Source organism: Uranotaenia lowii, chromosome 3 (genome assembly GCF_029784155.1).
Source record: "Uranotaenia lowii strain MFRU-FL chromosome 3, ASM2978415v1, whole genome shotgun sequence".
NCBI lineage: Eukaryota > Metazoa > Arthropoda > Insecta > Diptera > Culicidae > Uranotaenia > Uranotaenia lowii.
This window is the reverse complement of record NC_073693.1, coordinates 49,180,460-49,207,220: the sequence shown is the minus strand read 5'-3', so window position 1 is coordinate 49,207,220 and position 26,761 is coordinate 49,180,460. Positions and strand designations below refer to the sequence as shown.

Genomic DNA, 26,761 nt, shown 5'->3' with positions numbered 1-26,761 from the left:
ACGGCTGGTGCCATTGTTTGCGGTCACCAGTGAACCGAGATAGATAAAGTCTTCGACAGCTCGTCGCCGTCGATCGTGACCTTGTTATTACTGGATCAAGATTCGGATTTCTTCGTCTTGGACGTATTTATCGTCAACCCAATCCTTCCTGCTTCGCGTTTCAGTTTGCGGCGCAGATGATCTGCCGGCTATATCAATGTCATCGGCAACTAACATAAAAGGATTTAAAATTGCCTTTTTTGTCGACCGGTTTCGGGCTCGATGTTGCCCATCTACACACTCAGGGGAAATCTTATTATAAATTTCATAAGATACATCTTATGAACCACTTTTTTGCGTCCAAACTAATTTTTCATAAGAGTCTTATGAAATTCTTTCAATTTTCGTACGATGTTCTTATGAAAAATAGAAGCAAAGGCATTGTGAAAAAATGATGAACACATTCATTCATAGCATCAGTTTTTTTTCATCATCTAACAGTACGAAGCAATCGCCAGTTCAAAGTTATTATAGTTTTCCCAGTGGTTTTCCTTCAATGTTTAATGTTATTGTTATCTCCGGAATGGTAAGTTCGATTTGATGTTTTTGGTGTGAACGTTGAATACATTAGTAAACTAAAATACATTATTTGTTTACTTTTCAGCAAGCTGATCGGCAAAAAACGAAAGGTCGAAGATTAAGATGCGGCAAAAAAAACCTTTGATGGAGCCGTCTGTTGATGCACTGCTGATGGTGACCATGGAGGATTTAATTTTAAACAAATTTGGCAAACAATAAAGTAAATGTTTTCAGCATGAAATATCGAGAATTTTTCTTATTAGAAAGTGAATTACTGTTTCCATAAGAATCTCTTATGAAAAGCAACAACCTCTCCACGCAGCGAAAAGTAGTACCATTGAGATAAAAAAAATACATCTTCGATTCAAAAACCACGTGTACATTGAAACAAAATCCATTTCCCTTGATTCAAGTAAATTTTATATTGAACCGAAATTTTTTTCCATTAAACCAATGTTCCAAATTTTTGAATCAAAGTATTTAATTTGAGTTTAAAGAATTTTTTTTTTGACTCAGAATCAATGTGAAAATTCATTGATTTAGATGAATTTTCTTTTGAATCAAAGTATTTTTTCGTCAAACAGTCGACATCTTCAGTAGCTTCTTTTTGGTGAACGGGACGGCAACAAGGTTTGCCGCGCAACAGCCAGACAGCACCGGAAACACAAGATCCGGCGTAGGAAAGTCTTGGCAGCTTTAAGAGGGCAGACGATAGTGACTCCTAGGTAAGTCTTTCAAAATCAATTTAATTTCAAATAAACAAACCTAACAAACTTTTTCAGGGCAACCATTCATCCAACTAATTCCTTCCGATCCGGTCCAAGGAGAAATCTGGCGCCGAAACCCTTCATGAGTTGTTCGAAAGGAACTGTCGCCAACAAACATCGTTCAGTAAGTACTTTCCATGCAATTTTAATTTTTAATTGTTAGCATTATTTAGCTTAATATCGTTTTTTGTGAGCTTCATAACAAGAGAAGCATTTTTGTCATAACTTCGTATTATGTGCGCTATGTAAAAATTTAATGTGTACATTTTGTTCTTCTCTTTATTTACAGATGTACCGGTTCAAAACTTAAATCATAGGGAAAATCGATAATGTGAATGTGATAATGTAATCTAAATAAATAAAATGTTGTAAACCATAATTGATTTCTTTTTTTTTCCAATTGGAAGAAAATTAATATGTAGTACTAGAATTATTAAAACAAAAAGTAGAATTGAAGAACAAATGCTTTTAAATTGAAACCCAAATACCGTTGGAACAACCGAAAAGTTCATAAAATTAAACGAAAAGACTTTTGAATCAAAAGCATTTTGTTTTTCGAATCAAAGAAAAAGTTTTGATTCAAAGGAAAGCATTTCTTCGAAACAAAAGAAAATGTTTTTGAATCGAAGGAATTTTTATTTGTCCCAAAATCAAAGGAAAAAATCCTTTGTTTTTGCGGCACTTTCCTTTGAAACTAATTTCTATTTTTCTGCGTGTCATTGAAGTAGGCGTTCATCTGCAGAATTCTAGAGTTTGTTTTGATTAGGTCGTAAGAACCAATGTAAACAAAATTGAGTTATTGGCTGCAAATGATTTATAAGCATTTATTTTATGTTAGGTAAAAACTTGGTTTCATTTGACCAATAAATTACTTCTACACGCAGAAAAATAGAAATTAGTTTCAAAGGAAAGTGCCGCAAAAACAAAGGATTTTTTCCTTTGATTTTGGGACAAATAAAAATTCCTTCGATTCAAAAACATTTTCTTTTGTTTCGAAGAAATGCTTTCCTTTGAATCAAAACTTTTTCTTTGATTCGAAAAACAAAATGCTTTTGATTCAAAAGTCTTTTCGTTTAATTTTATGAACTTTTCGTTTGTTCCAACGGTATTTGGGTTTCAATTTAAAAGCATTTGTTCTTCAATTCTACTTTTTGTTTTAATAATTCTAGTACTACATATTAATTTTCTTCCAATTGGAAAAAAAAGAAATCAATTATGGTTTACAACATTTTATTTATTTAGATTACATTATCACATTCACATTATCGATTTTCCCTATGATTTAAGTTTTGAACCGGTACATCTGTAAATAAAGAGAAGAACAAAATGTACACATTAAATTTTTACATATCACGCAGCGAAAAGATTTTTTATTTCAAAGGAAAGTGCAGCGAAAACAAAGGAAAATTTCCTTTGATTTTGGGATAAATAAAAATTTCTTTGTTTCAAATGCATTTTCGTTAGTTTCAAAGAATTTTTGTTTTGAAAAATCTTTGATTCAAAATATTGATACTTTGAAATGAAAAACAGTTTCTTTTGATTCAAAGTTGCTTTCTTTTGCCACAAGGTAATTTAATTTAGATTTAAAAGCATTTATTCATTGAACCATTTTCTATTTATTCCAATTGGAAGCATTATTTTCTGTTGTTTTGAAATTCCTATTAGGAATTTCAAATAATAAAAAGAAAGGATTTCAAATTTAAAATTTATTTTTATTCACAAATAAATAAAACACTGGGTCACACACTGGTTCACTTAAATCGAATCATCACTCGAGGCGCAGAATAAGGGCCCCGGTTTAAATTTTCGTGGACCTGATCGCTGGATTGGAGCGGTGTCACCTCGATTGAGGCATCCGGGGACTTGGAAAACCATCTATCGGCCGTGTTCCTGTAAAATTTCAAGCACTTATTGAAAATCTTCAATATTCATTCTTTAATTAACATAAACTTACCATACTTTATCCTGAATCCTCCTAACTAAGCTAACTCTGATTTTCACTCGATCAGCCAAACCGTTTTAAATTCTTCTTACTCAATGTAAAAAACTTCTAAGTTTGAAGTTTTTATTTTAAGAAATTATTCCTTTGCATTGAATACATTTTTCTTTGGTTGAAAGAAAATTTACTTTGTTTCCAAATAAAAATGCAATTGAACAAATGTCTTTTGAATCAAAGAATTTGTTTAAAATCAAAGTTCAAAATCATTCGATTCAAAAAATTATTTCTTTCTTTCAAAAATTATTTATTTGAAACAAAACCATAATTCATTGATTCAAAGAAAACAGGAGATTGAATCGAAAAAATGATTTTTTTGAATCAAAGTCAGTTTTGTTTTGTTTCAAAATCCAAGTTTTCTCTGCGTGTAGCGCACATAATACGAAGTTATGACAAAAATGCTTCTCTTGTTATGAAGCTCACAAAAAACGATATTAAGCTAAATAATGCTAACAATTAAAAATTAAAATTGCATGGAAAGTACTTACTGAACGATGTTTGTTGGCGACAGTTCCTTTCGAACAACTCATGAAGGGTTTCGGCGCCAGATTTCTCCTTGGACCGGATCGGAAGGAATTAGTTGGATGAATGGTTGCCCTGAAAAAGTTTGTTAGGTTTGTTTATTTGAAATTAAATTGATTTTGAAAGACTTACCTAGGAGTCACTATCGTCTGCCCTCTTAAAGCTGCCAAGACTTTCCTACGCCGGATCTTGTGTTTCCGGTGCTGTCTGGCTGTTGCGCGGCAAACCTTGTTGCCGTCCCGTTCACCAAAAAGAAGCTACTGAAGATGTCGACTGTTTGACGAAAAAATACTTTGATTCAAAAGAAAATTCATCTAAATCAATGAATTTTCACATTGATTCTGAGTCAAAAAAAAAATTCTTTAAACTCAAATTAAATACTTTGATTCAAAAATTTGGAACATTGGTTTAATGGAAAAAAATTTCGGTTCAATATAAAATTTACTTGAATCAAGGGAAATGGATTTTGTTTCAATGTACACGTGGTTTTTGAATCGAAGATGTATTTTTTTTATCTCAATGGTACTACTTTTCGCTGCGTGTAGAAAAATGATTTTAATTTAAGACGTATAATGACTTTCTCATTTTCGAGTGCAATTTGGTTTTTGCGACGTTTTGCGTTGCACTGGATTGCCGTGTAACAAAAGGACCCAAAATAATAGTTTGTTTTGTTGGTTCTTGCGACTTTATGCATTTTCGCAGAAAATGCCGTGCTAAGTGTTTGATAGTTCGGAAAATCAAACGGAAATCGCAAGTTAGAGTGATGTCAACAATCTCAGTTAAATGAATATGCAGGTAAGTTCAAGTACTGTTAGTTTTATGGCTGAATAAATTTTCAGCTCTATACTTTTTTCTCCCACCAGTGGCAGCCAACACAAACTTTAGTGTTAGATAGGTTGTCGCCGTTATCTCAATCCTTGAACCAGTCACAGGAGTCACAGGAAACAATGGCAAGTGGACAAGATAATCTCCTGAGCCCATCGCAGCATCGATTCCAGGCTTCTGCAGCGAGGGAGAGAGATCGCTCGATCATGAAAACAAGGTCCGCTCACAAAGTGTTAGGTGAATTGAGGATCCGAATATTCAGTAGAGCGCATCCCGAATAGAACAGAACCATGGTATCACATTCATTATCCAATGAATTTAAATGTGACGATGTACTTCATGGTTAAAAGTACATCCGAGCGTGAAAAATATAAGAGTTTTAAACATTCCAAGTTTTTCGTGTACGGAAGATTTGATGGCTGCGGCACTTTGTTTTTCTTTCCTCTACACAATCGGCAGCTTTCTAGTATTTTTAAAATCAAAGAATTCATTCGAAGTTTTCGGAGATGGACGCAATGGTGAGTTGAAACCGAAGTTTATAAGAGACAATCAAGTTTAACCTATATTTTTTATAAATTCCAGCAAAAAAAAACCATCACATTGCGAGTAAATGGATGCCGGGAGCGGCTACGGAATCCCGAGTAGTGAGCCTCAGACCGGTCCAGCGAACAATAAATAAATGTATGTAGCGTTTTTTTTTTTTTAATAAATCAAAAGTTTTTAAAAATTCGTCCGTATCAATAATACTTAACTATGAAAATGATGACAAAACCAAAAATAAAAACAAAAAACCCACCATGAGCAAAAATTTTAATTACAGCGGCTTAACAATGAAAATCATCGGGTTTTCATGGTTTTACTATGAAAAAGTGGAAGCTGTTATCACCATGAACTTCATATTTTTTAGCTTCCGAATGTATGGGAAATCGCCATTTTTTACATGGTCACGCTGCATAACAATACCCCTTTTTCATGGTTATTTTCGTCAAAACGATGAAATGTATGGTCAAAAACTATGAATTCTAATGTGCATTCACGGTATCGTGGACGATAATAAGCATTGTGTAAACCATAAAATTTATGATATGTGAATATGGAATTCGTGGTTTTTTCGTTGTACAATTCTATTCGGGATATCACCTGCTTGGACCTACACAACGTTCCAGAAAGTCAAAGGTAAGTCAGCTTTCTTTTATGCTCTATTTTGCGGTGCGCTTCAAATTGACGCATCAAGAATTCCTCGAAATCAAGTGTTGCAACTCTGCAGAAGAGCCATGTAATGAGAGAACATTACACTCAGGCAAATTCTTATTATAATTTTTATAAGATGCATCTTATGAACCGCTTTTTAGAGTGTAAAATAATTTTTCATAAGAGTCTTATGAAGTTCTTTCAATTTTCATACGATGTTCTTATGAAAAATAGAAGAAACGGCATTGTGTGAAAGTAATGAACACATTCGTTCATTTCAACAGTTTTTTCATCATCTAACAGAACGAAGCAATCGCCAGTTCATAGTTACTAGTTCTACTTCAAAGATAAATGATATTGTCATTTCCGGAATGGTAAGTCCGATTTGTTGTTTCTGATGTGAGCGACATATTAGTAATTTGAAATACATTTTTGTTTACTTTTCAGCTATATGATCTAACAAGGTCGAAGATTGGGATGCTGCAAAAAAAACTTTGATGGAAGCGTCTGTTGATGCACTGCTGATGGTGACCATAAATGATTTGATTTCAAACAAATTTGGCAAACAATAAAGAGAATGTTTTCAGCATGAAATATCTAAAATTATTCTTATTAGAAAGTGATTTACTGTTTCCATAAGAACCTCTTATGAAAAGCAACAACCTCTCATTGCAATAGGCGTTCATCTTCAGAATTCATTCGCGTCATAAGACAATCTTATGAATTTCAATGATTTTTCTTATGGCGCCACTTCATAAGAGAATCTTATGGCATACATAATAGTATTTTTCTGAGTGTAGTAGTTAAAGCTAATTAGCAAATATTGGCGAAGTTTAAGACAAATATAATCAAGTTTCAAAAGAAATTTTAACAATTTGCAAAATGACGTTTCCGCCAAATGTAAAATGCGGAAGGTCCTAAGAGAATGTTTACAAGTACAACTGAATCTATGCTTGTACCGAATACAATAGCTGATTTCTAATCTATTAATGTAACGTAAACCTAATTTCCAGATAATTTTAAGCGATATATTCAAAACAGGAATTAAAAATGTGTTACAAAACTTGAACAGCGATTTTCTCAAATCAAGTCAAGTGGCTCATACGACCTAATCAAAAAAAACTCTAGAATTCATTCGCGTCATAAGACAATCTTATGAATTTCATTAATTTTTCTTATGGCGCCACTTCATAAGAGAATCTTATGGCATACATAATAGTATTTTTCTGAGTGCAGGACGATGTCCGACTGGTTACTAAAAGGAAAAACACTAACACAGCTTCATACTACTGCATAGTATTCGTCGAAGGATGGTCAAATCATTTTTGGTTGGCCAAGTTGAAAAGTGGCGATATGATTGGCGGGTCGTCCTCGTTCATTAAAGGCCTCTAAGAAGTTGTTATAAACATAGATTCCCAGGCATTTAAATGTGACGCTTTGCGTATACATTTTTTGAATCTAACCTTTTCCCAATCTATAGAGTGGTTAGATTCCGATGCGTGGGCAGCTACGCTGGATTCGTTGGTTTTGTTGTTATCCACAGTGTTTTTATAATCTTATATTCGAGTTTTAAATTTTCGTCTTGTCTGGCCAATATAAACTGCTGGACAAGTCTCACACGGAATCTCGTAAATTCCGGATCTTTCTTCCGGCGGGACTTTGTTTTTCAGTGACACCAACCGATCCTTTAAGGTGTTGGAGCTTTTGTATGCAACTTTCAAACCATGGTTAGAGAGAATCTTTCGAATATCGTTAGTCAGTGGTGGGTGGAACGGCAAACTGACTCTTTGATATTCTTGTTTTTCTGGTTTGAAGGTGGTTGCATTATTCCGGAACTTTTTCCTCTCGTGTTTGCGAAGAATTTTATGAACAAACTCTCAAATCTCAAAGAGTCAGTTTGCCGTTCCACCCACCACTGACTAACGATATTCGAAAGATTCTCTCTAACCATGGTTTGAAAGTTGCATACAAAAGCTCCAACACCTTAGAGGATCGGTTGGTGTCACTGAAAGACAAAGTCCCGCCGGAAGAAAGAGTCCCGGGCCCGGTCGGACGCAACCTCATGTGTTCGACCCATCTGGGCTGGTTGTGGGTAGCAATGTGGCTTCTTCGTCACTTACTACAAACAGCCAGCAGATGCCGGGTAAAGAATCACACATGCAGTTTCATGCTGTCGATAAGAAACAATGCCCTAAGCTCACAGTTTCACCATCTATTCGTTTCTTCTACCCAAAGCGCTCTAGCTTTGACCTTTCCACCTATCAATTTTCATATCTATCATAATTGCTCTCTAATTAGATTTTCAATTTGCCGATATGCCACAAACTTAGATAAGAATCATTCTTTTTGGTATGGTTGTTTATCCAATAAGAAAAGCATCGATTTTTGTCGATAAGAGATTTTAATATCTTACATATACATTTTATTTGATCCACACAAGAAAAATTGGTATTCAATAAATTTTCACTAATACCGGTTTTTTTGGTGCTATTCTCCCAACGAAGGCAACGGCGATTGACATGCTGGTAGGAAAATAAGTTGTCATGCACTTGGGGTAGCCCGAGCTTTCGTTGAATTCAAGTGGCATTTTTTCTGGAACAAATAAAATTGACCATTTGATATAATAATTACAATAATTAGAAGGGTAATAAGTATTATTTCTCACTTACTTGCTTTAAAACTCATCATGCATCACCTCGATTCGAACAGAAGCGAACAGCACACGAGCAGGTACAACAAAATACGGTCGGACGTTGCGAACGCTAAGATTTACATGAAATTGCAAGCTTATTGATGAAGTTCGCCTTCGTTGGGAATCCAATAGGAACGAAAACAAAACAGAATTGGCAAACTGACGTTGACGCTGGATTTCGCATGCGGTGACATGTAAAGTTCATCTTAGCCTTTAAATGTTATACTCTTTTTCATATTTTTCGTGGCGATGATGTGAAAACGTGCAATGTAAGATTACATTTTTCTTTCTGTGCAGGTGTACCTGTGTGGGAGGCGGTTTTGGAAAAAGGTACTACGTATGACCATTCGTTTGGAGACGGCGAAATCAAATCTATTAGTCTGAGGTCGTTTTCGTTGGTCAGCTGGTGCGCACTGAACCTTCCAATTGTCGGTAAGAATTCCTCCTCCTGGGCGAACTGAGCATTAAAATCCCGGATGACGATTTGGATTTCATGTTTTGGACAGTGGTCGTATTTACGCTCCAGCTGCGCATAGAACTCGTCTTTGTCGTCACCGGTACTTCCTAAGTGAGAGCGGTGCACGTTGATGATGCTGATGTTGAAGAAGCGGCCCTTGATCCTCAACCGGCACATTCGTGGGTTGATCAGCCACCACCCCATCACGAGTTTTTGCATTTTTCATATCACTATAAAAGCTGTTCCAAGCTCGTGTGTGTTGCTGCAGCTCTGGTAGATAGCACGACCATTTGGGTACATTTGTACCATGGAGCCCCTCCAGCATACCTCCTGCAGCGCTGCGATGATGAATTTGCGGCTCTTCAATTCGTTGGAGAGCACGTGGGTTCTGCCCACAAAATTTAGAGATCGGCAGTTTCATGTTCCAATCGCTAATCCCTTTTTAGTCGCGTGGGTCTTTGCCGATTTCCATCCGAAATTTGTTGTTCGTTGCTTATGTTTTTTGTAGTCACGGGCTTGCAAGGCCCACAGCTTACCCCACTATCTCGCAGGAGGACCGTCGTGATGTTGCTGTTTTTGGGTCCCGAACACCACCAGGACGTTGTTGCACTCCGCACGCCTCCCCTGACATGGAGAACAGACACGTACGGAGCCCCTTCTCTGTCTGCATGCGACCAAAGCATCCACCGGGGTTGGGTTCCAGGTTCCGCCGCTAAGGTTGCTCGCACCCCAGCCAGCACCACGGGGAGGTAGAGAATCGGAATTGTAAGACAAGAGGTGATATGACGACTATCCGTAGGTTGGGTGTATGGGGTCTCGAGTTGCGTAGACATAATATTTATTCCCATGGCTTGTTCTATCACATCCTCGTCGCCATTTGTAGAGATTTCAAATCACTAAAATCCTTGGTTTGTTACAAATATCATTTTTGTCATAAACGTAAGAATATCAGCCATCAGCTATCTTCGCCAAGGGGCGACCCTACACTATGATACCGTAAATTTGTTCATTACACCAGAAATTTGAAAATTTCATTTACTTTCCTAATCAAACCCTAACAGGCATTTTGACCAATATTTCAAATGGATAGACATTAGGGTGACATGCGGATATTTTGCGAACAGCTTTGGAAGGTTAAAATTGTCAAAGTTCGCGAAGAAATATCTGGTTTGGCAAGCCATCTGTACCTGTGGCTTGAAAAGCAGCATTTTCATAGCTTCCGGAACTGTCAACCAAGAAATTTACGTGAAAGAGTGTTTGAATAAACGTCTGCTGCCTTTCCTGAGGAAACACGGTTGTTCCGTACTGTTTTGGTCGGATTTGGCATCTTGCCATTACGGTAAAAAGGCCATGGAGTGGTACACCGCCAACAACGTGCAGGTGGTTCCCAAGGACAAGAACCCTCCCAACACGCCAGAGCTCCGCGCCCAATTGAGAAATACTGGGCTGTTGTCAAGCGGAACCCAAAAAAGACCAAAAAAACTCAAGGCAAACTGCCCGCATAATTAAAAACAGTTGGGGATATAGTACTAACTATTAACTTAATATATTGGTAGCAGTACCAGTATGAAATATCTTCCAAGTATCATTTCATTATACATGTTCAAAATTTTATTACCTCAATAAATTATGACAGGATCGTATCAGTGACAGTGACAATATGATATATGATTTAGTAAGTATAGTATAATAAGAGAATAAAAATTTGCAACCTTTGAATATTGTCTCTGGACCTTATCCAGGACTCTAACAGTGTACGACAAAGTTTCCTTATATTTTCTTAGCATTAGACATTAAATTAAAAAAAAAACAACATTGACAACATTGTATGAGTTAGACAAGTCGTTATCATTTCACCTCTTGCGGATAATAACTAATATTGTTATTTTAAGATGTAGTTGTGAGCTTATGCATTTTTTCGCTCTTGGGTTCAGCATCTGCTAATTTTCACTTCACTTCGTTAAAATTTGTGTCGACAACCCCACGCCAGGTTCGGAACTGAAAACTGTGTTCAAAATGGCTCCGAAAAAAAAGAATCACGCTGAGAAAAACACACAGAACGCGAAAAGTAAGTAAAACTATATTATATTATCGATAAAAACTAGTGAGATTAAATAAAACTAATGAAATTACAGAAACAAAGATCTCTGCTGAGCGGAGAGCGGAAAAAAAATCTACTGAAAGGCTGAACAATGCAGATCTGCACAAATAGGTAAGATTGTATAATCCATGTATAATATCAGAAATAAAAAATAAAAATCTCAACATTTAAATTTTTTAATTTTATTTTATTTTTTGTGGGAAAGAATTGGAACTATATTGGTTATGGTACAGGGAAGCTCTTTTTAAAAATATTTTACAATATGCGGAACGTATGATTGAGCGTTATTTTTACTACAAACTACTATAAGCAAACTATATCCATTGAAGTTGATGAAATCTATGATTTTGTATTCCAACGTAGCTAGAACATTCAGGTAGATTGTTTTGCTCGCCAAAAGTGGATGATATTTTAACCGTATCCAATAATGTAGCATGAAATATTTGTTCGAAAAAATCGCTCTTTTTGAATGGTAAACATGCTTAACAGCCCTTTCCCCATATGGTACTTTAACAGATAATCATAATACAGATTGTTAATATGGTCTGTGTTATTGTACATATACTGTTCACTTTACAATAAACGATAACGTTTAGAGACAATATAGAATATTCTCTATATATTGTAATTGATTATGCGGGTGGCTTTCTGCGGCGAAGAAGGTGGACAAGGTGGTTGTACAAAATCTGACGGCAGGGGTAGATAAGGCCCGGCACTGAATATTTTTTCTGAATTTTATACTAATTAAACTTGAAAAAGAAAATTAATATGATTTTTAAATAAACGATTTCACCGATTTCACGCGTTTTCCTTGACCAAATTTTGACCGTATCACCCTTTAATGACAAAAATCGCAAAATTACAAATAAAAATCAAGAATCTCAAAAATACAAAAGTTACTAAAAACAGGTACCAGAAAAACAAAAAATACATAAAGACAAAAGTTTTTTATTCGGTCGTTTTGGTGTTTTTTATGTGTTTTGATTGTTTGTGTAAAATCTATTTCGCATAATCGCATCCGCCAAATTGTTCCACAGAAAAAAAACTTTGTTTAATGTAGACAAAAATTAGTCAATTTTATGTCTATCCTCTTTGGTGTTAGAAACTCAAGCACACTCAACTTTTGAAAATTCGTAAGTCTGGGTACTCTACATCAAACTAAATAGCTATGGCTATGCAAGGTACATTTGCTTGTAAACTTGCTCAATAAAAATCAATCGTTTCGATTTGCGGCTTGAAAGTTATCAAGCGTATAGTAACAAATTTCAGAAATAACCATATTCATGAACGTGACTAGCGGTGGTAGGTTACAATTTTTGATTAATCTCACCGAATAATTGATTTGGTATAACAAATTCACTTAATCCAAATCGATAGGCTACAGCGACAGATGTTGGCAAATGTAGTAGGTATATAAGAAAAGCAAATCAAATTAGTTTTATAAGTACAATTAACTTCATCTGTAAATCAAGTTCAGAGTTTCGTGGTGGAAAAAATGAGATTGTTACATTTCATGTTAATATTGATTCTATCAGTTTTGCAAATAGAAATTGCAAACTCAGTTCGTTTGGAGGGAAACTCTCACGGTAATTGATTAATCATAGAATATTTTTGAGACCGTATATTAATCTTTTAATTTTTGAAAGTTCGTTCTATCAGTCGACGCTGTAATGATGCCGAGTGCAATAATGGTTGCCGTAATGGGGGAAAAGCCAGAGGAAACTGCGAAATCGGCAGATGCTTCTGTTCCTACATCCCTTAGCGAAAAAGCCCTAAAATGAGATGGTTCACTGAAGCCGCTTTGTTAATAAAGTGTCGAACACTGTATACAGCTAAACTTACATTTTTTGGGAGAAAGCAGGCCTAACTCCAAGTTAATGCAGCATGTTAGCCAATTTTAAAAAGATTCTGGAGGATGTTAATATGTTTGATTAAGTTTCGTTTGAGATTAAAACTAACCTGTGAATCTTGTGGAACCGTAGAAAACATCAATCACATACTATATGACTGCATCAACTTCAATCAACTAAGAACAAATTATGATATACTGGTCAACAAAAAAGATTTAATTGAAATACTTAGAAATAATAGCATATCAGAGTATAAGGATCTGTCCGACCTCTTGAGAAATACAAAGAGGAACATCTGAAGATACTTAATCAATAAATGAACATCATCACATTTTTTCATCTTGAGCCCTTAGAGCAAGTTTACTGGTGTTGGGAAAAAGTGGTAGAAATTTTGTCATTTTGAAAATTTTACCATGCAAAGATGTTTTTAAGATCTTTGGGCGTTGTATTTTTTACAGCACTGTTTCTATTTCAGCTGCAAGTGATAGGAACATTGCTATTTTTGCATCACAGCATGCGAAAATACAACACTTGTTGCAAAAAAAACTTGAAGGCCACAGATCTTGAAAATGTTTTTGCATGGCAGAATTTTCAAAATGTGCTAAAAGTAACAAAATTTCTACCACTTTTTCCCAACACCAGTGAACTTGCTCTTATTAGTTCAATAAATGCTTAATTTCGCCTCATATGAGAAAACTGAAATTAGAAAATACCTATAATATTACCGAAGACCGGTAATGTTTACCCGGAAAACTACAAAAAATCGGTAAAATATTTTGAACAACATGTACTGCCCCTACTTTCATAACAGTCCCATATGCAAAAACAAGCAAGCGAGAAAATCAGCTTTTTCTGTTTTGGAATATATTTTTAAACTATAACCATTACATTCAGCATAAACGAAAATCGTTTGATGGAATGTGTTCTAGGTTGTCATAATAAATCGTACGACCTGAAATTTTAGAAATTGGGCCATCGGTAACGTCGGGAGCACCATTTTATTCGTTATGGGACTGTTATGCGAGCATATTTGAGACCTTTTTCAAATCTACTCGCATAACAGTCCCATCCAGAATATGTTTTGCTAACCAAGCTACTTTCTTAAACTTAAATTTGATCATTTTTGAACTTCTAAATGCAGTTATCAGAAAAAGAAACACACTTTTGGAAAAATATCGTGAATTCTTCATTGTAAGTTGAATCTTTTTACGATTTTGATTGCATCGGTTAGTTTTTTGCTCAGGAAGACATTCCTTCCTTCTTACTGACCTGCCTTCGAGAACTAGTGTGCATAATTCGACATCAAGTGAGTATAAATCTTTTTTAAATGATTCGAAGCAATAAATCAAAGACTATTTCGCCGAAAGAAGCATTGAAAAGAAACCAAATCCGTGATATTTCACATATGGGACTGTTATGCGGGTATATTTCATATGGGACAGCCACAAGTTGATATTTTTTTCAAAATTTCTAGAACAAAATCTCTTTTTTTATTGTTTTATATTGAAGCCTTATGTTCAAAATGACGAACTGTCAGGTTAGATGAAAAATGACGAAAATTCATATGGGACTGTTATGCGAGTAGGGGCAGTGTAGAGTACAGCGAAATTCCTGTAATATTTACCGAAATAGCTGAAGTTATTCTCGACACTTGTAGTTTATCTCGAAATACCGGTAAGGCCGAAATACTGGTATTTTTCTACCGAAATATCGGTAATTCTCGCCAAAATATGTGCAGTTATTATTATTTATTACCGAAATGCCGGTAATATTTATCGAAAACAAAAAAAATTTCTTTAATTTTTAACGAAAATCGGCCAGGTCAACTACTACGCCTAAGCCAATCACGTAATGGAAAACGCGAAAGAAACAGGAACAAAGGAGGTATGAACCGTGCACTTGGACAGTTGACAAATTCAAAAAAACGGTTTTTACCACTTTCGTAGATTCTGTGTGGTCATGATTGAAAAAAAAATCAAAGTAATATTATAATTACGAGCATAATCTAGCCTTTAGCAGTAGCTTTCTAACTCACAAGTGAAATGTTTATGGCCGATTCAAAGCGGATGTACATACCATAATACACGTTTATTTCGGGAGCATTTTTTCGTTATTTTCTCTTCGACATTGAATAACGAAAAAACAAATGTCTGTAACTTAATGTTGTCTGGAATCATATTTTAGTAAAATAATTCCACTCTCGGTTCTCAAAGATGAGAATAGTTACTGATTCAAGTCATACGGTATTTCTTAAAGAGCATGTTTTAGCAACGTTTTTCACGATGTTGTATTTATTTTCAATAGTAGGTAAATAGATTCTATTTTATATCTCTGAAACGTTGCCTATCATCATAAATTTGCACTAGCCTATATCACATTTTGTTGACATTTCCCACCCAACATTGTTGGAAGGAACGCCCATCTCTCACTGACTAAGGCATTTTCATTATCAACCATGGCAATTTCCCATACTTCCGGTAAATGTAGTAGTCATATGCCAGCTTCGTCAGGATGAGCACAATCAATGAGGCAAATATTACGCTCAATATATCGTATACGGCGGCTTTGTTATGCTCCGATGCCCGGCAGACGTCATTGGGCGTAAGCGTCATTACCGGCAGGTACGACTTGCGACCTTCGTCGTCCAGCGTGAAGCATGTGATATTACGCGAGTCCAAAACTACCGATTCGTGCTTGCGGAGAAATTCCTGCATCCGGGTGGCGAAACGGCATCCACAGCGCCACGGATTGTAGGACAGGAAGAGCTGCCCCACGTTCGCATTGCGCTCCATGGCGTGCTCCAAACTGTACACCCGGATCTGAAAAGTTGAACAAGCAGCTATATACATCGTTCGAAACAATTATTATGTCGATTCTTCATACTCACCCTATTAATTTTGTTTCCTCGCAGACTAAGTACTCTAAAATTGTCCAGCCACGAACTGTCCTCCAGTATGTCAATGGAAGTAATCCGATTATAGTCCAGGTACACATCATTAACCTGTTTGTACTCGGCCGTAGACAATCGTTCCACGTCGATTATCTTATTTCTGGCCATATGGAGGACGGTTGTGTTGGGCGGCAAGTAACTGGGCAGCTGGAAGAATCCTTTCTCGGTGCAATTAACCGTAACCAGAGGCTTAAAGTATTTTCCGCTAAAAGTTAATCTCAGGTAGGATATCCGACAGGTGCAATTACGTATCTCCTCGTGGCGACAGTGCTCCCGAAGGACCCGTTTGTATTCCATGGCCACCATCATTGGTCGACCGGTGTATTTCCAATCTTTACAGACCAAACTGTGCTTGTCGGCATACAACCCACTTTGATCCTCCAGCAGCCATATCATATCGTTGGTGCAATTCCAGGGATTACCTAAAATGATTTTGAAAAGGTTATGCTTTACCAAGATTTTGACCGCAAGGTTTGGCCGAACATGTTTAAACTGTCTGTTTGAATTGCCTTGGGCTGTGTGTGCTCTCAACTCACTTATATATCTTACACATGTATATATTAGCCTGTCCTCTCAATAAACTGTTAATTTTTTATTTTAAGATGTCTCAACTCGCATTTCCTGTAATTTCAAGCTGTCTTTTCAACACACTTGAATTTTCACAAATTATCATTTTTTATTATTATTTTTTATTTCAGCTTTTTCTTAAGGGGGGGGGGGTAGGGTCAAACACTTTAAAAAAATCGATTTTTTTTATTTTTTTATTTTCTTATTGTAAAACATTTCAAGAATGTTGTGTCAAATTTTCAAGTCAATGAAGCAAAACTGTAGACGTTATAGGCCTCCTCCTATCTAATACTGCAAGAAAGCAAGAGCAGAAACTTCAAACGCGTTTTTCTCGAAAGCACATTTTTAAAGTCCGTGGACATCGTCATTTGAAAACTACTTAAGGTACACCGGGGTAAGTGTGGACGATGGCTATAAAAACAATACTGTGCACCATTTTTTCAAACTTTTGATGCAGAATGTTCAATTTACTTGTAATCTATCCAATAACTGTGAAAAAGATACGATTCAGACAATAACGGTTGTTTACAGCAACTTTTTCGGAATTTTCTATTTTCAACTACGATGTCGAGTTGATGTGCATCTTTTTCAATTGCATATTTCTCCTAAACTAGCTGGCTCTCGATGAAAAACTCTACATTGAAACAATCCTTACATTCCAAACAACCAGTTAGGAAAAGAAACGGCGGTTAAAAACTAAGAAAAAAGAGTTTATTTACAAAAAACTAAAATTTTGTCTCCAACCCCTACCTGGGGTAAGTGTGGACGGCTTTAAAAAGACTTGATGTTTACACATTTTTTCAATTTTCTGTCCTTCATCCTTTATGAGTTGTATTATTTAGCTATATTAAGCATTCGGATCATGAAAATTTGAGTAAAGTACTTATTTGTTCTGTCTTTTTGATGAAATCGGATCTCGTGTGTTGTAACATAAATTACACATTATAATTACACGGAAAAATTGAGATATTCATAAAATGTGTTACGATTATACCTTCAAAATAACTAATTGAATGTTGTTCAAAATTTGTATACACCGAATTCAATTTTGGGTAGTTTTGGGTCGCCAATATACAGATGCAAACTTGAAGTCAATTATTCAGCTCTGTATAAAAAGTTTGCTGTTGTTGGAAAGCTTTTGGCGGGGATGTCAAAGCGTACAATAGTTTTCCAAATTCTCTTCGTGTGTCAAGGTGATTTCGAATTTTCATCATTTTTGTTTCGAAATCATTCTAAATATCATAAAAAAGGTATGTTTAGTTGTAATTTAACTTCATTGTTTGACCTTATCATGTGATTTCAGGTATATTGTCCACACAGATACTTTATTCGGGTGTTATTTATCTACAATCGACTTGTACCGCAGCCGGAAGAAGCCATCCATTGTGTTACAAGCTGTTAAGAACTTGTAAAACTTGTTCCGGAAAGTAGAAAAGATGCGAGGATTTTGCATTTAAATTTATGCGGACCGCTGCCTATAAATTTTAAAATATGTTTCTTCCAAAAATGGTAAGTATCATGATAGGAAACGATGGAAATTTAAATAGTTAACTTTAGTTTTGATATTTAAGTACTTCAAAACGAGACAGAAATCTGAAAAGCAAGAATGGATCCAAAAAGGAAGTTGTCAAAGTATACTCGCAAAAGAATCTCGAAGAAAAACTACCGCGGAAAACAACAGAATCCCAGCTATCCGGACGGCAATTAGCTGGAGGAAAAAACATCAAAAGAATTATTTGTTCACCGGCATAATGGAACAGGCTTAGGTTTGTTTTATTGGATTTATTTTTGCATATTATTTATTATTATTCCTCATGAGGTATTTGAACTTCTTATACGGTCGAAAATATGAATTTTTATTTTTCAGTTGGATCTCAAATTTTGTTTTCATATTTCTGACCCCGGATTAAAATTTAATTCTATGATGCACCCTAGTTCAAGTTATTTGGGTCTTCTATTATATTTGATTCCGAGTGAAATTTTTCAGAAGTTTATTTCAACTTTTTTTTAAATCGACTTTAATATTTCATGCTATGGATCATATCACACTTATGTGTACTTGTTTCATTTTCTTATAACTTTTCTTTCAATCCACAGGTTCCTTAACTTTGGAAGGTTACCAAATTCCGTGAAATCAATTCGATCCGAAATTTTAACCATCGTGGTGTCCATCGAGTTAATGCCACTAGGACGTTTCTGTTGAATTCCGTTCGAATCTGTTGGCTTGAGGGAGCAGCTCATCGGAAATGTACAAAAGGTAAAAAAAACTTTAATACATAACCGTTAAACTATTTGTTTAACACTTTTTTCCAAACTCGTCAATTCCGGCAAAGTTGAAGGTTCGAGTTTAACAACGATTGCCCTATAGGGTTTGTAAAGATTTGGATTTTGGTTGATTTTTTTAAAAATATTGTGTTCAATTGTGATTGAGTATATTGAATTCCAATCCTGTTTTTAATGTGATTTGTTTTTACATTTCGAATTCACATTTCATAACTAATAACGAAATTTTAAAAATAATTTAACTCAATCTTTTTTTCAGGTATATTACACACTCAGGTACCAAAGCAGATCCGGGCCGGATGCACAGGAAGCAGAAACCCTCAGAAAAGAAAGTCCTGGAAGATGAGGAACAATCTTCGAAGACGATCGTCATCACGGAGCCGAAACTGACAGTCTAACAGAAGCGAACCATGCATGAAGTATCGAACGTTATAGCTTGTAGGCGCCGAAGTTAAGGATCCTTTTAAAACGTTTAAATTTTTGCCTTTAACGATTTAAATAAACAATTATTTGTTGAGCAAATTCTTTTTTTTTCGAAGAAATTCATCACAATCCAACTTTTCTTTTGCTGAGAAATTTTATAAATGCATGGGCATCCCCACGTCAAAAAATATACAGAATTGACTAACTGGCTGAAAGCTTTCGAATGTATAAAAGCTTTTAGCTCACGCTCTGCGTAAAGCGCCAAAAGTTAAAACTAAGTGGAGACACTTTTTCTGAAACTGTATGGAATTTTATACAGAATAGAGTAACTTTGGTTACCGTGTATAGTATCATGAATAAGGTTGCCAGAATTTTTTCCACTGCCATCCGGGCCTAGCAATTCCGGGCATTTTTTCAAAAAAACCTGGCAAAATCCGGGCATGGATTTCAATTTTTCAAATCCTAAAACCGGGCAAAAACCGGGCAAAATTTAGGTGTTATTATATATAAATGCAAAGAAAAAATGCAAAAAAAATTAAATTAATATTTTATTAATGTAATTGCAGACTTCCAAAAACTTTTAGGAACACTTAAATATTTACAGGTTTATAAAAGTAAATCAGCGAAATTATTTAAAACAACCGTTGAAAATTTCCATACCGTTAATCGATTATGCAGAAACTTACTCAAAAACTATGATTTTTTTTTGGTTTCTTTGTGAAAATTGTGAAAAAATCCGGGCAATATCCGGACTTTTTTCACGATATCCGGGCAACCGGGCCGGACCGGACTTTCTCGAAATTTTGCATCAAATATCCGGGCAAACCCGGATAAAACCGGGCAATCTGGCAAGCTTAATCATGAACTTTTTTCAAAATTTTGGACGGTACGAGCAATAAAGTAACGTATTCAACCAAGAAAACACAAATTTTTTGAAAATTTCCTGAGAAATCAAAGGGAAAATCTACCGTCCACACTTACCCCATAAAGCGGGGTAAGTGAAGACACCAGCCGTCCATAACGATTTGCGTGATAACTTTTTTCGCTTTGCTTCTATCGAGCTCATCTCTTCAGCTTTTGTAAAAAACATGTTCTGCATCACATTGAACGTCAATTTATCAAAATTGCTCCACTGCTGATTTTTTTATGATTTTTTAAAGTTGAACTATACGAAAACCCGTCCACACTTACCCCGGTGTACCTTATCCGATTCTTTTCAAATTTGGAACATATTTTCTGCATATACAGTGAGGGGCAAAATAAAGTGTCCAGGTTATTTTTTTATCATTTCTTTTATTTTTCTGGTTAAAATTCACCGAAAACACATCCTAATCATTTTTCAAATATTGTTTATTATGTTCTTTTTAATGTCTGTTAATGTTGCGCCGGTAAAAAAAGAAAGTTTTTCTGATAGAAAAAAAAACAATTAATATTCCTAAAAAAAAGGGCAAAATAAAGTGTCCAACTCAAAAATCAATATAATTTCGATAAGTATTCATCGGGAGGCCCCTCGAATTTATTTGTTTTGTGTATTATGACGTTTCATAAACAACTGGCTTGGCTCTGGAGTATTCAAACAGGTGTCTACATTGGAATAAGTTGTAAAATATGGAGAACGCATAAATTTCTGGTTCCATTCCGATGTCCATCCGGAAACTGGTTGCTCGTGATGTGAATAACGGTCAAACGCACCGGGAAGTGGCCAAGCACTACGAAATCAGCAAGACAGCGGTATCAAAAATCATGAAGAAGATGAAAACGTTCGGATCGGAGATGGATCGCCCAGGAAGAGGACTGAAGCCCAAGACAGATGCCAGAACGGACAAGAAAATCATTCTTGAAGTGAAGAAAAACGCAGTAATAACGATCCGGCAGATACAGGAAGAGTTCCAATTTTCGGTATTGCGTCTTACTGCTCGTCGCCACATCCATGCAAAGGAGTACCATAGCAAGATCGCAGTGAGAAGGCCTTTCATCAGCCAGGTGGACAAGGCTAAGCGGCTCAAGTTCGTCAAGGAACACGTCGATAAACGGCTCGAGTACTCGAAAACATTATTGTGGGCCGATGAATCCAAATTCGAGCTATTCAACCGGAAGAAGCGGGATCATATGTGACGCAAGTCGGGTGAGGAGCTCCAAGATCGCCATATCCAAGGAACAGTCAAGCACGGAGGAGGTAACGTGACGGTGTGGGGGTGCTTTTCTTGGGGTGGGGTGGGCAATTTGGTAAAAATTGACGGAATCATGTCAGCTGAGTCATATTGCAATATCCTGCGGAAAAACCTCGAGGTATCCCTTATCAAGACGGGCCTTTTTCAGCAGAATAACGATCCGAAGCATACGGTCAATCTGATGAAGTCATTTTCCCGTTCCTGCCGCATCAAACCCCTTGAATGGCCCCCACAAAGTCCTGATCTGAACCCCATCGAAAATCAGTGGGCCATCCTCGATGCTCTGATTGATAAGACTAGTGTGACAAATTAAAAATACTTGTTTTGATGCCATGGAGCATGCGTGGGAGGAACTCGACCCACAACACTTGCACAACCTTGTTGAAAGTATACCGAAGCACTTGTAAGAGGTGTTGAAGGCCGAAGGAAGCCATACCCATTATTAAATCGTTCTTGTTTGCCTTCAGTTTGAATCAATTTGAAGCTGTACCGATCTGGACACTTTATTTTGCCCCTGTTTTTTTGGAATATTAAGAACATAATAAACAATATTTTAAAAATGATTACGATGCGTTTTCGTTGAATTTTAACCAAAAAATTAAAGAAATTGAAAAAAAATAATTTGGACACTTTATTTTGCCCCTCACTGTAAAATACCAGACCCCAACGTTTTTTTTTTTTGATTTTTTTACTTTGGGGAGATTTTAGAGGTGAAAAATGGCGGATTTTTAAGTGAAAAATCGTAGTTTTTACTTCAAACAGCCACAAAAATTTCATAAAAATATTTTTAAGTTAAATAAAAACGTTGGGGTCCAGAAAAACATCAATTAAAAATATTTTGCTCTGTTTTTTTGACTTCAGATGATTCTGTGCTGAGATACAGTGTCCACCGCAAATCCTGTTTTCTAAAAGGCATCCTCGAAAATGCTCCGTCACCGGCTCATTTTTCAATATTTTTCTACAAAAAAATTACGAAATGTTCTTTTAACAATGTTCAAAGTTCAAAGTTTGACAGCTTCATAAGCTCCCAGCAAAATATTATTTTGTTTCCTTTATTTCTCATAAACCAAATATCCTTCAGATAACTTTGTATAATCAAAATGCAGGTCTTCGAACGTACATTTTCACCAAGCTAATAATTCAGTTTATTTACATTTGGCGCATTCGCCCTGTTCAAAATTTGCTACCGATTTCTAATTTATCATATTTATCACTTGTAGCTACTAATTGCTCAAACTTAAACTGGAAAGCTTTGCAATTTGAAGATTTTGATTTAACCATCGTAATATTTATTCACCCTTAGAAAATATTTTGAAAGTAAGTATTTCCACGTGGACATGACCCAAACCCCTACCCCCTCTCCGTGGACAAGCGAGGACATTTCCATACCCCCTCCCTCCCCCTAAGTTGTCCACGTGGTATGTGGACGGCACCTAAGATGTGTTTCATTGTATAAATAATTATATATTTAAGAGGGAATGCCTCTGGGGTTAATCTGAAGAGACTATTGCAAGCGGAGTGGATTGCCAACCATTGTAGGTCTCTGAAGGTTGGATGACTTCCCTCGACGAACCATCGGCCGTGGAAGCCTGAGAAGCAATTCGAAGGCCAAGCTACACAGACATAGGCTGGACCTTGCTACCGATGGGGGAACCATACATACATACCATACGGATGTGTTCGGCTGCTAGGCGCCGCGTATTGTTTTTTAAAAATCAAGTTTTTGAAGCAACTATAGCAATTTGAGTAAAAAAAAATCTTAGACATTGGTAGAAAACAATTTTCTGCAACGATTGCACCCATTTTTAACACAATTTGTACGTGGAATACATAGAAAATCAGCGATTCGCTTAGGTGGCGCATAATAGGGCATGTTCCCCTATAACTTCAAAAACCTATCGTTCTGTTTTTTTTCACAAACTGTTGTACGACGAAGAGTTTATCGGGCGAAAACACGATATTCTCTATTTTTTCCGTTTCTTGCTTGAAGGTTTTGAAACTTAGTCTTAAGTTCATCTTCCAGGTGCGACAACCATTTTGATCCGGTATACTATAATCATTCGCCAACTTTGTGGTACCTCATACGTCGAGGAATTCTTTCAGGGCGATGATCTTCACGATGGCTTGACGATCCTCACCATATCGTTTTTTTTACTTCCGATCTCCAGGTTTCTTCTAAGTGCAATACAATATTAAAAACCCGATTTAATACACTAAATATACCCCTTTGGCTCCAAACAAAAAGAAATTTTCAGTAAACAGCATTTTTTCAACGAGATCAAAACATGAAAAAGTAGTGAAATAAAATTATGATTAAAAAGCATATGATGTTTGACAGTCAACGATTCGTTTTAGATGGATATCTCGATTTTTCCCCATTTTGTCACTTATCCACTTATCCTTTGGATCCAAGGGCCTCAAATGTTTTATATGGGCTGGCTATATTCATAAAATGATTCCCGAAACGAAATTCTCATAACCGCCACAAATTTAAAATAATGCCAGAAAGAGATCCATATTTGCAATTGCATTTTGCAATTTGCATTTCTTCCGCATACAAGCAGTTACAGTTAAGTTTCCATGGGCCACCAAGGTCGATAGTGGGTCGTCATTCGGTGTTCGGGATTTCTTGAGTCACTTCATGGCTCACGCGAAAATGTGTTTACCGGATCCAAAAATTTCACATAATACCTCAATATTGTAATTTATCCGAAACTATGACTTGATTTCTCAAAACTTTCTAACTCCTCGATAGCTAAATCAAACGCTTAAGAAGGTCTGATCTCCCATTTTGCTTTCCACGTAATTTTGCTTTGAAAACAGCCATCAGTTACCTGAGCGGTTAACTAAGTAACGATAAGTTAACTTACATAATTTATTACCTTTGGGAGGGTCGTCTTTCGTTATATTTTCCTCGCTGAGTGCCTTTAACACACAGTTCACTGCACGTTTATTCCTCCCAGAAGCAATAATTTCATGAGTAAGCTTATAATTTCCGTGAACCGTTACAAATAATCGAATGTATCGTAATGTTAAAAAATAATCTAAAATTACCTTGCAAATAAACATCAACATGGTCCGTTTGGAATTGAAACGGCACAATCGACACCAAAGCGTTACCCCGAAGATTGAGTCGTCTGAGCGCCGGCAATTGTAGAAAAGCCTCCGAACGAGTCGCGTTAAGTTTGGTTCCGGTAATGTTGATGGCCCACAGATTGGGCAACGGAGGAAAATCGTTTTTCAACAACTTCAGCTCATCCCCGGTGATTGCCAGCCGTTCCAGATTGGGAACCAGCTCAGCCAGATCTCGAGGATCGAAGTACTTGAATGGCCACTGGCATAGGATCAGCTCGGTGGTCCGATTGAATCGACCCCGGATGTGTATAATCCGTCGACTGTCCAGTCCCCGGAAACAGATAGTTTTCGAGCCCGGTTCGAAGTAACAATGCTGTTGCTGGTCATTGGACACGTTTACCCGGCCGGGGTGAATGCATTCGGGAATAACCACATTTTCTACAACTAAATTCTGTAAACTCATCGGCAGTTCGGTCGAGACGAATGGCATGAAGGTGCTGTGGGGAAAAACAAAAAAAAAGTTAACGTTCAATCAAATCAGACATATGCCACATGTAATTCAATTCTTCGAGTGGGCAGGGCTGACAATAATAAATTTTTATTTATTCAACATCCACAATATGATGCCGACGGTCTTCTTAATTGATTCTAAATGACTTGTCATGTATCCCTCGGCGGACGAATTGAATTCAACTGAGTTCGAGTACTTGTAAAAAACACCGGTAATATCTCGATTGTGACATTATACGATTAACTTTTTTTCGAATGAAAAATAAGCTTATCAAAACAGAATAACTATAGAAGTATTATTTGTTCAATTCCTTCTCATCTTGCTTTTTACAAACAGATTGATGGAAACATTCCAGTTAGGTTTTAGCAATCTGAGATAAATAGACATATGAGTTAAGCAATGATTAAATCAAAATAAATATGGATAACAAATGAACTAAGCACTGTTACCGTATTCCATTAAAATATGTTCTTTCATGAGATTAACATTAATTAACAATACACAAAGTGTCTAAGTGTGAGGTATAGGGATGTAGATGTTAGGTAATAAATTTATTTTCAGCCAGTTGAACGATGCACTCAAAACACAATATGCTTCATAAACAATTTGAATGAAGGGAACAAGTTGATTTGATTGCTGTTGGTCAGATGAATGAATGAACTACCAAAAACCAATGAATAACAGGTAAAGTCACTTTTTATCGTTTGATAAGTCAGCAAGTTCGACACCGGTGTTCGAAAAAAGGGTTTAAGTTTTTTTCTCCCTCTCTGTTAATGTGTATCGACTGAATGATGGGAATTCCTCTGGCAATATCTAAATGTAAATTTGGACACAGCCCATATCAGTTGGATGTTCTGAATCAGTTCTGAATCTAAATATGATAATAAATCAAATAAGCTGACTGTGGTTCTGGGAGATTTGCCTAGATACGTTTCCTACATTTCAAATGAATGTAGCCATTTATTCAATCAATTTTCACCTAGACGTGTTGTAGTTTAAAGCCATTTTTACTCCAGAACTAACCTGGATAAGAAGTTGGAATGCACTATGCACGTGATAAAAGATCACAACTTCGACTCATTGATATTTATTTTCAAAGTGTTGAATTCTGATGGCTGTTAAATTTCTTCAAGTTTTAATATCATTTGCGGTCCTGGAATTGAAAGGGTAACAGTTTGTGTCCCAAATCGACTTATTTAAGCGTGGCTCAGCTGCTGCCTATTGTTTTCATTCTCTATCCTGAGTGAGCAAACGGGACACTCTTCATGCTGGCAGCCATTTTTTTCAGTTACCTTTTTAGCTTTTATTGAATGTGCATCATGCAGCGTACAATGTACATTGAAACTCGCAAAACCAATTTTTGGTGGTCGCCATCAGAGGAGAAATACAGCATTCGAACTTCTTAAACGTTTGAAGAGTATTTGGAAGCTTTCCAATTGATATGGGTGAACAATTTTTTAAATAAATTTCTTATTAGAAGACTATAATTTTCAGTTCTGATACTCTTACCCCAAGAATATACTTTCACAGATAACCGGAACTAAAAAATTACGAAACTTGATCTCTAAACATGTTATTCGAGATCTGTTCGATGAGCTTCATGAATTCTTAAATTATGTTAAAATCCGAAATACCAATCATAGGAAGAAGTCTCAAATATGCATAAAACCATTTCTCGTATCCGAATGCCTAACCATGCCAAATTTGGTTCTATTTCCTTGATTAGTTCTCGAGTTATGCAAAAAAATCTATGCGAACCTCTATCCTCCCTCCCATACCCATTGATTGAAAGAATATTCATAGAAACACATCTCCAATCAAA

The 26,761-nt window shown here is 36.1% G+C and overlaps 1 protein-coding gene and 4 long non-coding RNA genes across 5 annotated transcripts; 4 read left to right on the top strand and 1 right to left on the bottom strand.

The window, feature by feature from the left end:
* The first annotated feature begins 1,149 nt into the window (after positions 1 to 1,149).
* LOC129750742 (uncharacterized) lies at positions 1,150 to 1,703 on the top strand. The gene is made up of 3 exons (XR_008738475.1): positions 1,150 to 1,283; positions 1,341 to 1,449; positions 1,615 to 1,703. It is a non-coding gene; the product is annotated as an uncharacterized LOC129750742 (long non-coding RNA).
* A 2,797-nt stretch (positions 1,704 to 4,500) lies between these two features.
* On the top strand, positions 4,501 to 5,360 carry LOC129750581 (uncharacterized). The gene is made up of 3 exons (XR_008738422.1): positions 4,501 to 4,638; positions 4,707 to 5,186; positions 5,251 to 5,360. It is a non-coding gene; the product is annotated as an uncharacterized LOC129750581 (long non-coding RNA).
* Positions 5,361 to 12,295: 6,935 nt separating this feature from the next.
* Positions 12,296 to 12,936, top strand: LOC129757127 (uncharacterized). Its single transcript, XR_008739624.1, has 2 exons — positions 12,296 to 12,695; positions 12,756 to 12,936. It is a non-coding gene; the product is annotated as an uncharacterized LOC129757127 (long non-coding RNA).
* A 669-nt stretch (positions 12,937 to 13,605) lies between these two features.
* LOC129757126 (protein singed wings 2) lies at positions 13,606 to 24,949 on the bottom strand. The gene is made up of 3 exons (XM_055754253.1): positions 24,408 to 24,949; positions 15,847 to 16,331; positions 13,606 to 15,778 (listed from the first exon to the last, which is right to left on the bottom strand). The coding sequence occupies exons 1-3, from the start codon at positions 24,916 to 24,918 to the stop codon at positions 15,392 to 15,394; spliced, it is 1,383 nt and encodes a 460-aa protein (XP_055610228.1). The 5' UTR covers positions 24,919 to 24,949; the 3' UTR covers positions 13,606 to 15,391.
* On the top strand, positions 17,583 to 19,162 carry LOC129757128 (uncharacterized). The gene is made up of 5 exons (XR_008739625.1): positions 17,583 to 17,726; positions 17,780 to 17,985; positions 18,048 to 18,242; positions 18,574 to 18,733; positions 19,019 to 19,162. It is a non-coding gene; the product is annotated as an uncharacterized LOC129757128 (long non-coding RNA).
* Positions 24,950 to 26,761: the final 1,812 nt, after the last annotated feature.